General features: G+C 42.0%; 1 protein-coding gene across 2 annotated transcripts in view; it reads left to right on the top strand.

Moving 5' to 3' along the window:
• Nucleotides 1-3,259: 3,259 nt before the first annotated feature.
• ANO5 (anoctamin 5) overlaps nt 3,260-14,197 on the top strand; it is a 60,747-nt gene continuing 49,809 nt past the window's right edge. For both annotated transcript variants that reach the window (XM_084208761.1, XM_084208760.1), the window contains exon 1: nt 3,260-3,373. In XM_084208761.1, coding sequence (XP_084064887.1) covers nt 3,313-3,373 — 61 coding nt within the window. In that variant the 5' untranslated portion in view covers nt 3,260-3,312. The remainder of the gene's footprint in view (nt 3,374-14,197) is intronic.

The raw sequence follows: 14,197 nt of genomic DNA, 5'->3' as shown, positions 1-14,197 counted from the left end.
AAGTTTTTCTCTCCTCTGCCCAGCCCTGGCAGGGGAGGACAAGCGAGCAACTTTTGTGGGTGCCTGGCATTTGGCCAGCATCAAACCATGAGAGTTTCTTGGTGGAGAATGTGGGCATTGATTCCACTACCTCTCACAAAAACTCAGGTTCTGTTTTCAGAGATGCTTCTGTGCCAAAAGTTTTAGATAATCCTCTAAGTAGAATGTTTTAAGTTGGCATCTGACGTTGTATGTTAGGATTTCTTTTGAACAGCCTTGGGCTATCTATCTGAGACAACAATAGGCACTGAGATATCATTGAAATCTTACCCTCCAATCCCACCAATTTTGTGTTTAATTTTTTTTTTAATTTATTTTTTTTTTTAATGTGAAGGCCTAAAAGTCAGTTGCATGGTTTGGAAGGCTTATAAGAGACACAAACTACCTGTTCTCCTTTAGCACAAACAAAGGATTACCCTTTGCCACTGAATATACTAAGTATATTCACTGTCAGCAATTTTGGTGAGGCTTCCTACCTTTACCCACAGCTTTCTAGGTATTTTATTATTTTTTGGTTTATGTATTAGAAATAGTGTGTGGACTCCAAAAGCAGAAATATTATGGTGTACCTGGCTACTATATTAATATTTTAGGAATAAAATGGTGTGGTTTGCCATCTCTTCCTTTATTTTGGCCCTACCTGTTGCTTGCAGTGATTTGTGGAGCTGAAAGCCCCCCAAAACCCCAAACCAATAACATGATTGTTCGGTTTAATAGGTTGACATAAGTAATGCATCACCTTATCAGCATTCCTTATTCAGACTGAACCTGGAATGAAAAAAGGTGTGTGCCCTTGGAAGGAAGGGTGGTCCTAGATCACTTGGGCAAACTGTGAACCCACCGAGTCAGACAATAGCTGGTCCAACTCTGAATATGCAAGGAAATTCAACGCTGGGTATTGCATAGACCTCCTGTGTGCCTCCACATATTTCTCATTCTGGAGGAGCATCCTTCTGTCCCATCCCTACCACAGGCCACTGTGTAATTTGCACAAAGTCAGTGCTCAACACGCTGTCAGCGCGTGCAATTACAAGGGTCATTGAAATCTTCTTTGGCATTCTGGCTGAGGCACTCCCACAGCTTTAGGTATGGTTGGGTTTGCTGCTGGGTGGAGCTGGGAACAGCCAGGGTGCAATTAGGAGCAAAACGGAGCAATGACCACGGCACTTCTTGCTGTTTCTGGCTCTCGTTGAATAGCAACTCTAATTGCATCTTCTGTGGGCATAAACACATTTATCCAAGATATGTAGTGCTGGGGGGAAATTAAAGGCTTGGAAGTGCAGCTCTTAAACAGAGCCTTGTGATCTGGTGCACTGTATGCAGTCACAGGCTGTTTCAGGGCACCCTTTGGTGCACCAAGCCCATCCTCTTTGTTCCCACCATCCTGCATTGGGACATTAAAACCCCAACTAAACGTCTTAGGCTTTGGAGAGCAACCAGACACATTTTTAGGTCTTGCTACTGACTAAAAATATACTCCTTGCAGCAGTTATGTTGCACAAATAAAGGCTATGTACAGTATATAAATCTGAAAACAAGCCTAGCAACTCAAATTGACTGACTTGATCACCTTTTTATTAAGAATTCCTTTAATTCTTACTGGTCATGAAAGTGCTGTTGTGTTTCATTTGCCTAAGTAAAAAAACTCCTCTCAGTTTGGTGTGCAAAATGGTTACTCAGGTAGTAGAAGATGAATATACAAGAAGTTCATTTGAAGGAATGCCTGAGCTTAAAATAATGAACCAAAAAAATGTATTAAATACATATACTGAACAAAGACTGTTGGAAACTCATTCAGATGACTGAAGGAAGCAATAAGAAGCTGGGGCTGTTAGACATGGCAATGGTAGCAGCTCCAGGAGCAGGGACAGCAGCTGTGAACGGAGCCTCAGAAGTTAAGAGTTAAACTTCTTCATAGCAGCTTTTATGGGTGTGAAAAACGCCAGTCACTTGTTTTTAACATTTTAAAAAGTTTAATAGTAATTGAATGGTTATAAAAATAGTAATATAATTAGAATAATAAAAATTTGGACAATTTGGATTAGGACAGTATGAGACAGTAAGAACAAAGAGTTAGGGACAGTCCAGGCACCTTTTTCTGGGCAAAATAAGCCCAAAAAAGGACACCCTTAACAGCAACAGCCTGTTGCATATTCACACACCTCATACACAGTGCATAAATTCCATTCAAACACAGGATTCTGTCTGTCCTCTGAATCCTGACGGCGTCTTCAGAGATGAGCGAGGCTGGAAGAAATTAGTTTCTTCTGATAATGAAGCAATAAATTCTTTTTCTCTGAAAGATTTAGGTGTCCTGTGGCTGCTATCTCGGTGCGAGTCCTCTCTTTAAAAAACGTATCTTACATAGCATAGTTTCTATTTTAACATTATGTTATAACCTAAAAGTATATTTTACACACTACTTAAGAAAATTAATACTTTCTAACATAACACATATAAAAATAATTTTAATATTTGTGAAAAGCCAACCATATAATTCGCATTTTTCACATGGGTCTAAGTTTTGGGTTTGTGATAAGAGCAGTGTTGCGGACAGAGGGCTGTTTTAACTATCTCTGAGCAGGAAACGCTTGCGCTGCGTCCCAGTGCGTTCTGCTCCTTTGGGTGCACAAGCAGCGTGGGAGGGGGGGGGGACACAGCCGGGACAGCTGAACCCGTATCACACATACCATGGACCCCGCTCTCAGGCACACTGCGAATTGTTGCGGTTGTCCCGTCCGGACCAGGAGAGCCCCCGCCCCGCCGCCCTTCCGCCCGGGGGCACAGCTCCGCTCTGGGGCACAGCTCCGCCCGGGGAGCACAGCTCCGCTCGGGGAGCACAGCTCTCCGCTGGGGGACAGCTCCGCCCGGGGGCCACAGCTCCGCCCTGGGGGGGCACAGCTCCGCCCTGGGGGGGCACAGCTCCGCTCTGGGGCACAGCTCCGCCCGGGGGGCACAGCTCCGCCCTGGGGCACAGCTCCGCTCTGGGACACAGCTCCTTTCGGGGGGCACAGCTCCGCTCTGGGGCATAGCTCCTTTAGGGGGGCACAGCTCCGCCCGGGGGGCGCAGCTCCGCTCTGGGGCACAGCTCCGCTCTGGGACACAGCTCCTTTCGGCGGGGCACAGCTCCGCCCGGGGGGCACAGCTCTGCTCGCTGCTCCCCCGCCCCGCTCCGCACCGCACCGCGCATGTCTGAGGCGGCCCCGCCGCCCTGAGTCACCGCCCTGAGTCACCGCTCCGCTCCCCGGCGGCAGCAGCGGAAAGGCGGCCACCATGAACCGCTTGGGGAAGAAAGCAAACGAGACCCTCATCGAGATGGCTCTGTCGGCGGACGGTAGGAGAGGGCGGGGAGGGGGGATCATGGTTCTGTGCCGCCCTTGCCCCCCGGGGGACGGGGAGCGGAGGCGAGCGTGGTGTGGGGGTCTGGGGGGCTCTGGTTCCTCCGCGGGGTCTGCAGGCCGGCGTCTGTGAGAGGGGGCTGCTCCCCGGTGAATCCTCACATCTCCCGCATCGAGCTTTTAATCTTTCGGCTTTCACTTGAGAAGAACAAAACCGCTTCTCCATGAGCACGATTCAACTATGAGTCGATCTTTATAATCCTCAAGTAAATCTTGAAAATGAACGTTCTCGTATCAGCACCCTGCCAAGAACAAAAAACTAAGAGACTCCGCTTGATTTTTATCTCAAAAGCCACGGCAGATAGAAAGGTCCCTCTGCCGGACAGCAAACTTCGAGCCTTCCCCCAAGCACCAGCTGGGGTGGGCGCTGGCTGCCGGGGGCTGGGGCTGCCCTTGGAGGGGGCTCCGAGCAGAGCCCACCTCACTTGGGAAGGGGTGAGCAGCCTTCTCCCCTTCTCCCCTTCTCCCCTTCTTCCCCTCGTTCCATCCCAGATGCTCTGGCGCCCCTCAGCTTCGCACAGATCCTGCGGCAGGGCATGTGGAGCCAGTGGATTTGTATCGGGGCCTTGCTTTTTTGCTGTAGCCGTGCCATTACTTATAATAAATGTGGTAATGTTAAGATTTTGTGAAATTACATGACGCAAGTGTGTGTTTATCAGCACCTCACCTGGCAACGTGAATCAACAGTCAGAAGCATGTTGATATTTTCAGAATGAGACTGTATAGGGTTTTTTTAAAAAAGGAAAATGCTGACCTATAAAAATTTCTTTTTTGGGAATAATGCTTTGCCATCAGTTCTAGAAATGACAATCTTAATGCAAGAAAGAACCACTAAGTCCCTGTGTTGGCTTTTTGGGTTATCTGTTCTCCTTTACAACTTGACTGCACTGTCTCTTTTAGAAAAACATATATAGTGCCATTTTAAACACCTCGAGCACTAGCAGAAAATCATGATTTTCAAAATATTTGTCAGTCTTGTTTCAGAGAGGTATGATGGCAATACTGACAGTGAAATTATCCAAAAGAAGTTCTTTGTAGTGGCAGCAAGGAGGGGTGTCCAGCTGCAGGGAGGCAGGCGTCCGCAGCAAGTGTCAGACGAAGGTTTGCCCTCTCTGGAAGGGCTGATGGAGCTGGCAGCTTGGCAGGAACCCGAGCAGATGGATATTACAGCCTCTTGGCCAGCCACCCTGTTCCAGAGGGGATGTGAGAGACCTGAGTCATCGCCCATCCCACTGCCTGGGAGCAATGAGAAGTGCTCGGACTGAACTGCTCTCTCCGTGGGTTATTCTCCTGAAGTACTTTGAGACTAAAAAATATTTACAGAACACACAAAATATTCCTATTTAGGGAATGATTCTATGAAGTCAGATGTGTAAACTTCATTCCACATTATTCAGTTTTCCCATGAGCCTTGAGGATTTTTATAGTCATAAATAGTGAATGTAAGGAGATTTGAGGGGTTTCAGTGTTCAAGGATGGTTAAGAAGGATTTGCCATATAGTACCACATAACTCTCTGTACAAAATCATATTCTAATTCAGTCCAATATTGTTAATTAACCACTTTTCTTAAGCAGAAAAAAAAACTGAATATGGGGTGAACTGAGTAGGCTTTTTAAAAGTTCTGTTAATTTGTTGCCCAAAAGTCTCTCAAGGTTAAAAATTCCTTAAATTGTTGTTTAGAAAAGTTAACAGTAACATATGCTGCCAGCAGGACTTCTTATAGATCTAAACATATGCTTTGTGCCTTTTAGGAAAAGCCTCTTAAGGCTCTAGATGTCTGATGTGTACAGGCAGGGCCTGTGTAAGTCAATAGGAACAAGGCAGGAGAGAAAACAACTGCTACATATTTTCTTTAAAGACATGTTTGTCTTTGGATAGTGTGTGTGTGCATTTAATTCTGGTTTTTATTAAACTTGAATGCTGGGAAACAGGTTATGAGGTGCAAAACTGTCTACCCACAACAGAAAGTTTAACTTGTCTGTTTAGAACCTGTGTGCCAAAACTTTTACCTTGAAGGAATCTTCCTGGCTTCCTGCTGAATTACCTCTGTGTGAGGTAAAACATTCCAATTTTGTGTGTGTGGTTTTGCTTTCTGTTGGAAGGTATGTGTCATTTACCCCAAATATGAAAGTCTAAGAAAACTGAACTTGCAAAATTGGAATGTAAATTTCAGAGGAAGAAGACTGCAATATGTTGCTAGGATTATTTGTGTCTAGGTTCACTTGCAGTAGCTTTTTTTCCCCAGCATGTTAATGCTGCAGTGTTGTGGGATATATCCCAAGCCTGCCAGTTTTCTGGAAGCTTGCTCTTGGCTCCATGCCATGATTTGAAGTATGCTGCCTTTGTACACATGACTCCTCTTCCAGAACTTCCAGGAGCCTGCTTTGTGCTCAAAATGCTCAAAGTCACCTTAATTCAAATGCTTGCTTAGGTTGGTTGTCATCTTGCTTTTTTTCCTCCGAGAGAGGTGGAAAAACATTGGTGAAAGGCAATGGTGCTTGTGCCACAGTGGTGCTTGTGCCACTGTGGCGTTGCCATCTTGCAGTACCTCAGCATTTAGGGCCAATTCCTGCTGGTATTTAATAAAATGATACTAAACTTATTTGATCAGAATTCATAGCAGTAACATAAAATACAGGCCTCTGTTCAAAACTGCATCTGTCTCTAATTACTGTCGCAGTGAATGTAGTAATTTCTGATCTATTTGTGGAAACGTTGAATGGGGTATCATGTTCCCACAGGCCTAAACCAAAGGGTTTGTTAAAAGGAAACCGTTCGATAGTTTATTCTTAGGTCATGAAATAAAAGCTCCAAGAAATTTAGACCTAGTTCATAATATAAAAGGCAGGGGAGAAAATACTCTCTTAGCCCAACCAGTGTGTGGTTTCTGAGGGAATTTCTTTACTGGCTGCCATGTGTCACTGCAGGAGCACAGTGTAAATACAGGTTGGTTACTGGAAGTTAAACCTCTTTGTAACAGAAAACCCCCGTTTGCAGTAGGAAAACCTGCTGTTGGGAACCCATCCCAACAACTTGTATCATATCACTATATAGCTGTGGTGCTTTTAATGTGAAAATGAAAACGTCAAGCCCATTCCACTGCAGCTGTTAAATGTGGATTTTTCTCCAAAGATTGTGTCAGTTAAAAAAAAAAAAAATTGCTCTTGGACAGCATTTTCATTTTAGGTGACTACCCTGCATATGAGACTAAACTCACTGTCTGCAGTTCAGTGAGTAGCAAAGGAAGGATTTAAGTACCCTGCATGCCATTTATATCCCACTAGCAATTATGTGGGATATTCAGGCCACATTTTGGGAAGCTGGGAAATAAAGGTGGATTCATAGAATTATTAAAGTTGAAAAAGATCCCTTAGGTGCTGAACTGAGTGATGGTCCTACCATCACAGGTGAAGGCATTTGAGTCTGTTTGTAACAAGGGGCCTACAATTTCACCTTCTAGCTCAGAATATGAAAGAAAATGCTCTGCAGGTGTCTCTCCCTCACAATAGGTCCTGGAGAAACGATTTGGCTCAGCAGGGGGGCAGAGATTCTGGATTGTGAATGCCAAATAAAGCCACCAACGTCTCTTCTGGTGTAAGGCAGAGTGATGTCCTCTCAGTGATTCCCTTTCCATCAGTTTGCTGCTAAGGCATTGCCTGGTGTGCTGTGCTGTTCTGAGGTGCTCCCTACAGAAATAAACTGATAACGGTATTATAAAGGGGAAGCACACTTTAACCTTTATGTACAAAGACCTAATAAACACTAGGATAAGATACAAGGGCATTGATGAAAATGTCCTTCAGAAATTGTGCTTAAGAACTGTTGGCCTATAATTTATAAGAAAAACCCCAAACAGAAGAACAAACAAAACCACCAAGAAACCTGTACCATGTCTTTATATTTTGTATCTTTAAACCAATGAGTTGCATATGCACATGTAGGAGACAAATAGTCATCTAACCTAAACGTTATCAGGAAGGGATAGCTAATGTGAAAACGTGATCAGATGTTAAGAGGCAAGGTAATAATGCAGTGAACTTTTGCACTGGTTTTTATTGTCAGCTGGGGAATGAACCAAAGAGCAGTCCAATTACCAGGCTGTATTATCTTATCTAGCAGTAATTTTGTTATATTTGGTGATAGCTTTCCACGTGTATACGTGTATAAATGCAGAAAGGGGAAGGAAGGTTCTTGTGTTGTATTGCTAGGGATAGTTCTTGCAGTTATAGTTATGGAGGGATTTACAGTTGTTTGTTGGTGCTAAAGCTGAATAACATGTCAGAAATTACTGTAATTATAGATTAAAGTTTGTGTGTAGTTACACATTGTGTAACATTGCATATTTTGTTGTAACAACTATAACATTTTGTGTTAGGTTAAACACCCTGTTGGGGAGGAGCTGAGTCTATTTGGATTTGTTTACTTGGCTTTTACTATATAGATATATGTTTTTCATTGAAACCTAAAGGTGTTACAGCTGTTGTGTTCATGCCTTTGTTCACCAGTGGCTCTCAGTGAGGGCCAGTAGATGTGGTGACGTTCCAAACACTTTTTTTTAGGAAGTGAATATATCTTTGCATGAAGGGCAGTTCTTCTGACTGGAAATCCCAAGGGATTCTTGTCTTCTTTACTAGGCTCAAAAGGGTAAATATGAAATTTGAGGCCTTTGGCAAGACAGCAGAACCCCAGCAAACCATGTAGATAGGACTCATGATGCAGATGGTTGTCCTTTCATTTGCTGTACTAACCGTAAATTAGAAAGAGCCCTGTGGTTTTGTTATTCAAAGGAGTTGTCTTAACTATTGGGTAGGAAATCAGAAAGTCTACGTTTGCACAATTTATAGGGTGCTAGAAATACACCATGCCCGCAAGTAATGGCTAGCAGATGTGGATTTCAGGCCACTTGGTTCTTCAAACCACTTTGTCTACCTCAATTCTGTTAATTGATTACTGCTTACATAAAAAAAGTTTAGGCAATGGAAGCCATGGCCCATTGCCCTGATCATTTTCTTGATTGAAAGGAACAGTTTCTCTTTGGAATGAGTTTAGGAATTCCAAAGATGTTCCGTCATTTTTAAAGTAATTTGGACAAAAATGCCAAATCTTGCAATTCTTGTAAGTCTTGTAAATCTTGCATTTGTTTATAAAACATCTTCCTATACTGGTGTATTTTTATATTGTGTAATGTGAGAAAATTAAATACTTGGTGAATACAGTAGCAAAATTTAAAATGATGCATTTCATTGGAAGGAGAGGCAAGAGCACCTGGCACTTTCATGGATGTGCAGGGCCATTGCTGGAGCTGTGTGCTTGCCTCTGCAGTCAAACAGTGCTGATGAAATCTGGCCCCGAATATATAAATACTCTTAGGGGCAAACAAGCACTATGTGTCAGAACTCCTTCAGTCTGGTGTGTCTGCTACCCTGTTCTGTTGAGATTTATTTGTCATTCTAGTCCCTCTACCTTGCATGCATGAAAACGCTATGCAGTTTAAAAATACTTGACTTTATCCACCTATTCCTAGTCTGGGCTTTCTTTTTTAACTGCATTTCAACCTATTAATCAGTTTGTGTGTGTCATTCTGCAGAACAATGATACCTGAGAGGTCTGAATGTTCACAGCATGCTTTAAGTCTTGCCTATGCTGGTATATAAAATACAGTGATGGTTGTGGTTCGAATTGCATTAAAATGCCATTCAAGTTCTCTGTTATGACACTATGTTTGTGTGGTTTTTTTTTTTTGCTAAAACCGAAATTGCACAACTTCTCTTTTTGTTTAACATATTCCCTTTTTTGCTATCCCAGTGGCTTTTAATCAAAAGGGGAGGTGGTTTTGTGGTTCTTTAAAAGGGAGGCAGCTGCAGGTAAACGTCCCATTTTGATTTGAAATACCCAGTTACTATATTGGAGGTTAGGACTAGAACACTATGTGTCTTTTCCAAATGCTTAATGAGATTTTCTTACTGTTAGGAACAGATTTCCAAATATTTGTGCCTATGTAAAATACTTATTTTTCTTTTACTTCTAATGTGTTGGTAAATACCTGTTCTCTGGAAGTACATGTTTAATAATAAAACACATGAAGAAAATTAATATGTCAGTGAAGCAGCCTATACTTGAATGCAATCTTCTTCTTTTTAAGGGACTAATAAGATTCTTTTAAAATATTCCCAATAGATTTTCTTGGGGTCACTGAGAATGTTAATAGTTCACTGATTCATCGTTAAATAGTTTTAAATTTTTAGAGGCATCTCTGTGTGCATGAATCACCACATCATTTTAGGACTGAACCTTTGGCTCAGCAGCATAGTTCATACTCTTCAGACAATACCAGCTGGAGTGATAACCTTATCTTGCTTTCTTACAAGTCACCTAGGTGGGTTTCCAGTTCCCAGGGGTAACTCCATTCAGCTCTGGAGGATGCGATCAGTACTTGCATAGGTTTAGTTGATAAGTCATTATAAAGCTGCTTTCCTTAGGTATGGAAGCACTTGCAATAGTCAGTATGATGCTTGTTTGGAGGCAGTGACTCATTTCTCTTTCCTGTTGGCCAGGCCCAGTCATTGAATAATGTCAGGGGGTTTATTAAGGTGGTAACTTCAAGACATCTAGGAATAAAGTTTTATTCATAGCATGTTAAAGATGAATATCGTGAATTTTTTTCATAGTACGTAGTGGATACTTCATAACAACTGCAGTGTAACTTTCAGGATTTGTTAGGATTAGTTTATTTGTTTGTTTTCATTTTACCTGGACCATCAAAATTTTGCTCTTTGCATGTGTATAAACTAATATGCCAATGTGTCAGACAGATGTAGAACAGCGTCAATGGTCTGAAAGCTCCTTGCTTGGTTTTGTTGGCTGAAAAGGATGCTGTTATTGTGTCTAAGAAAAATGTGGAAATAATTGAAAGCAGAATTTTGGAAACAATACTGAAACAGCAGAATCAATAGTAATACTGTCTTACTGCTGCTAAACAGTGCAGTTTATCAACACCCCCATGAGAATCCCGTCTGTGGCTTTTCCTTTGGAATAGCTCTATCACAGATCTTAGGTGTGCAAATGCAGATGATTTTATAGTTTTAGTAGTAAAACAAATTTTGGTCCCTAAAAATGTCTCTTCATCTGCCACCTGATTTTGGAAGCACCTAATATATATATAAATGTTTTTAGTGGTATAAACGATCTGTCAAGAGCTGTACTTGGTGCAGATGAATCAGGGTTATGGAAGTTGGAAGAAAGGAAAACTTAAAAGCTTTCTCTTGCTCCATTTTCTGATGCAGAGTTGCTGTGAACTGTGCCAGACTGCAGCATCTGCACACCAGCTGTACCATGCCCTGCTGTACTTCAGTGCAGCATCATCAGCCAAGCTTTTTTCTTTGCCGTCTCCCAGCAGACTTGGACTTACTGAGGCTGCTGAAGTGAAAGAATTGTCACCTCCCAGGGAAATTGCAGGTTAGGCACAGTTAAAGGGGCTGGAGTATCCATGGCTGTGACTGTGCTTGTTATTATAAAAGCCAAGGATTTTTTCACTGGCTTTTGAAGATGAGTAGCACAGTCCAGCCACGCCTGTATGGCTAAAATCCCTTCTCTCTCTAGCAAGGCAGATTTCTCCGTAATGCTGTTTTGGTGACCAGACTCCAGTGTCCTCCAGAGTGTGCTTCTTCTCCATCTAGGAGAGTTCTGGAAGCTGAAAATGTTCTTCAAAGCTGAAACCATGCTTCAAAGTGCACCAGTAGTTGAGTGAGAAGTCCTGTGCTTAGGTCTGTCCTGGGCTTTTACGTGCCTAGTTGGGGCACTGTTGTTGTGGCCAGGACATGACCTGGGACAGGTTGGGGCACTGCTGTTGTGGCCAGGACATGACCTGGGACAGGTTGCATTTCTCCCAGAGAATGTGCAGTTCCTTTTTTGGCACCACTTGCCTGGCTGCAGCTATTATCAGAAAACAGGGTCTGTGGGAGGCCTTGGCTTACAATGCCATTGTTGCTTTTTTGCAATAGCACTGAGCACATGCACTTTTACCTTTTCCTAACTCATCAGTTTTGCCCTGAAAAAAAACCAAGGGATTCCAACGCTGTGAACAAATTTGAAGTAGTGTAGAATTTCTGGTTGTTTAATTACACAAGAAGCCATTTTTTATGCTTGTTACAGAAATAATAAGTTTATAGTAATGAAAGTACCTGTTTTGTGAGTAAACTACTTATATTTTAAGAGATGAAATAAATCTTGATTATATTCTTCAGTCTTCAGTACTGAATGTTGTGTTGTGGGCTGCTGTTGTTCTCATCATTTGGGTCTGTAATTGAAGTAGAAATGGTCTGTAATTCTTAGGGGTGGCGTACCGAAAGTTTCTAAGTAGGCTGCCCTGCGGTTGGATGTAGTTTGGGACAGCATGTACTGCCTTATACTGCAGAATGATAGCCCTTATGAAGGTTGCTTATTTACAGTAACGTGCACATTGCCAAAGCACATGTGTTTAAGGAGTTACACATAATAGCTGTATGAAGAGTTGTAAGGCTGGTGAAGACACCAGTTACATTGCCATTTCTTTTGGGTAGGATATGTGTACTCCCATGAAGGCTGGTGATTTGAACAAATACTAAAATGATACATTTCTGAAATAATTTAGTGGGCTTTAATAGTCATGGAGTTGTACTGGAGTTAGTTTTGAACAAAAAACATTTCAAAAAGTTTCTGCTATTAATGCAAGTTTTATAATAAAGAGCCACTTAGTTTAGTAAGTTTGTTTGTTGTTCTTGGTCTATTTATATACATAAAAGCATGTAGTGTTGAAGAACAAGGACATACCCTTAAATACGGAATTTTATCAGAATATTATTGTTTTACTCCCATCTTTAGATATGAAGCAGTACTTTCATGAAGAATTTTAAAAGTGTTTTCTTGACTAGTAGAAACTATTATGGTCCTCCCTGCTGCTGCTAAGGAGAAGCGGCAAATCTTGTTTGTGTTGCTGAATAAGGTCCCTGGAGGAAAAGATGGTGGTGTTCCAAGAGGACCCTGTGCCATGCTTTCTGTCTAGGTCACAGTCTCTGGTGTCCAGGGCGTATTCTTTTGCTTTATATAGTGGCTGTATTGTAAAGGATAGAGGAGAATTCTGAAATGGGTTCATGTTAAAGTGAATTTTACTTCTGGTTCTTACTGAAGTGTTTTTTCCTTTCAAAGATGACATTGCGATTCTCACCAAGTTCAAGCCATCACAGTCAGAAGGTATTGTACTAACCCATGTTTTACCTGCCTTGCTTTTTCTGTTTCCTCAGTCCTTTTTTTTTTTTTTTGCCCTGCTGGGAGCCTCTTGCAAATCAGTCTTCAGTTTATGTGAGTCATTGGTATCACATATGAGCCAGGCCTTTTGCAATGTGATTTGCAAGTCAGTTGTTGGCTATCTGTTGGCAGCTCTCCTGGTTAAGATCTAATTGTGCATTTATATTCATGGTGCTTGGTGCAGTTCTGGGCTGGGGCCTCTTTAAACCTTCCTACAGGATTTGGGTGTGCGTTGCTTGTGCTGCTCATGTTCAGGAATCTGATTACATGTTTTGCAAGGAGTGGACATACTGAGTGTGTTGTACTTTTCAGTTGATATATGTTTTGCATTCTCTTTTTACCTTCTCATGTGCTGCTCTAGGGTTATTTCAGGTTTATTCCAGTGGAACAGAGATATCAAGAGGATTTCCTTCCACAAATTGCATAAGTAATCAGCTGTGGTACATGGAAAGCACTTCAAATGTGGAAGTCTGAATTATATTTGTTCTGAGGTTAGACTTTCACAATTACCGAGAGGATAAAATCCAGAACATGATCCACCCCCCCACCAAAGGCTGTTATAGCCATTGAATCAGTTCAGGTTCCCTCAGAGTATAGAAAATAGAATGTTCCTGCTGCAGGGACAAGATGCCAGACTGTTTCTGGCCTGGAAAGGAGGGTTGTGTGACAAGATATTTGGGTTTCTGCTCCTGGGTCCTGGGCTGATACCTTTAGCTAAGTCTGCAGCAGCCACCTGCCTCCCAGGGCTTTAGGCAGCACAGGTAGCAGAATGTGGTAGTGATGCTCCCATTCTTTACCCTGGTGTTCAGAGTCTATCTACTAATGCAGATTTTCCAGGTGTAATTTGCTTTAGCAGAATAGCATGCAACAGTGTTAACTGTCTTGGCATTCAGAAACTTATTTGTTGTATTTTACATACCATTGCTTGGTTTCTCATATCATATGTATAGTTAAAAATTACAGAGACCATTTTCTGTAAGTGAACTTTGAAAGAGAAAAAAATTGTAGGAAACAAAATGCTCTCAAGCTGTACTTAAGAAGCTTATTATATATTTTTTAAAAAACACTTTCTATCCTGCCTGAATGCAGTTTTGACATCAAATATTTGCAGATTACAAAAAAGAAAAGTAGGCTGGTTTTATTGGCGGAAATAATGTAACTGTAGTTGCCATGACAGTGGTCCAGTGTAAGTCTGTCCAGTCTAAGCTATGCTCAGCAATGCTTCCTTAATGGAGAAAGAAGTAAGATGAATCCTCTTTTCTGAAAGAGAGAGACACCATTTTTCAGTGCACAGTCCAGAATTTGATCAGCTATTTTTAAAACTGGTTATCCTTTTCTGGTGGAGTGATTTAGATGTCTGATTGAAGAGACTGCTCTGCCTAATCAGCAAAGATGGTTGTTTACAAAAACCTTCTTGGAGCAGGAGCCTAGCTTATGGGCTCAGAGTTGTTCTGGAAACTGGTAACAGTGTGAATT

The sequence above is a fragment of the Fringilla coelebs genome (assembly GCF_963513975.1).
Source record: "Fringilla coelebs genome assembly, chromosome: 6".
Taxonomy (NCBI): Eukaryota; Metazoa; Chordata; class Aves; order Passeriformes; family Fringillidae; genus Fringilla; species Fringilla coelebs.
Note: the sequence above shows the minus strand (reverse complement) of the source record. Positions and strands in the feature narration are given on the sequence as shown.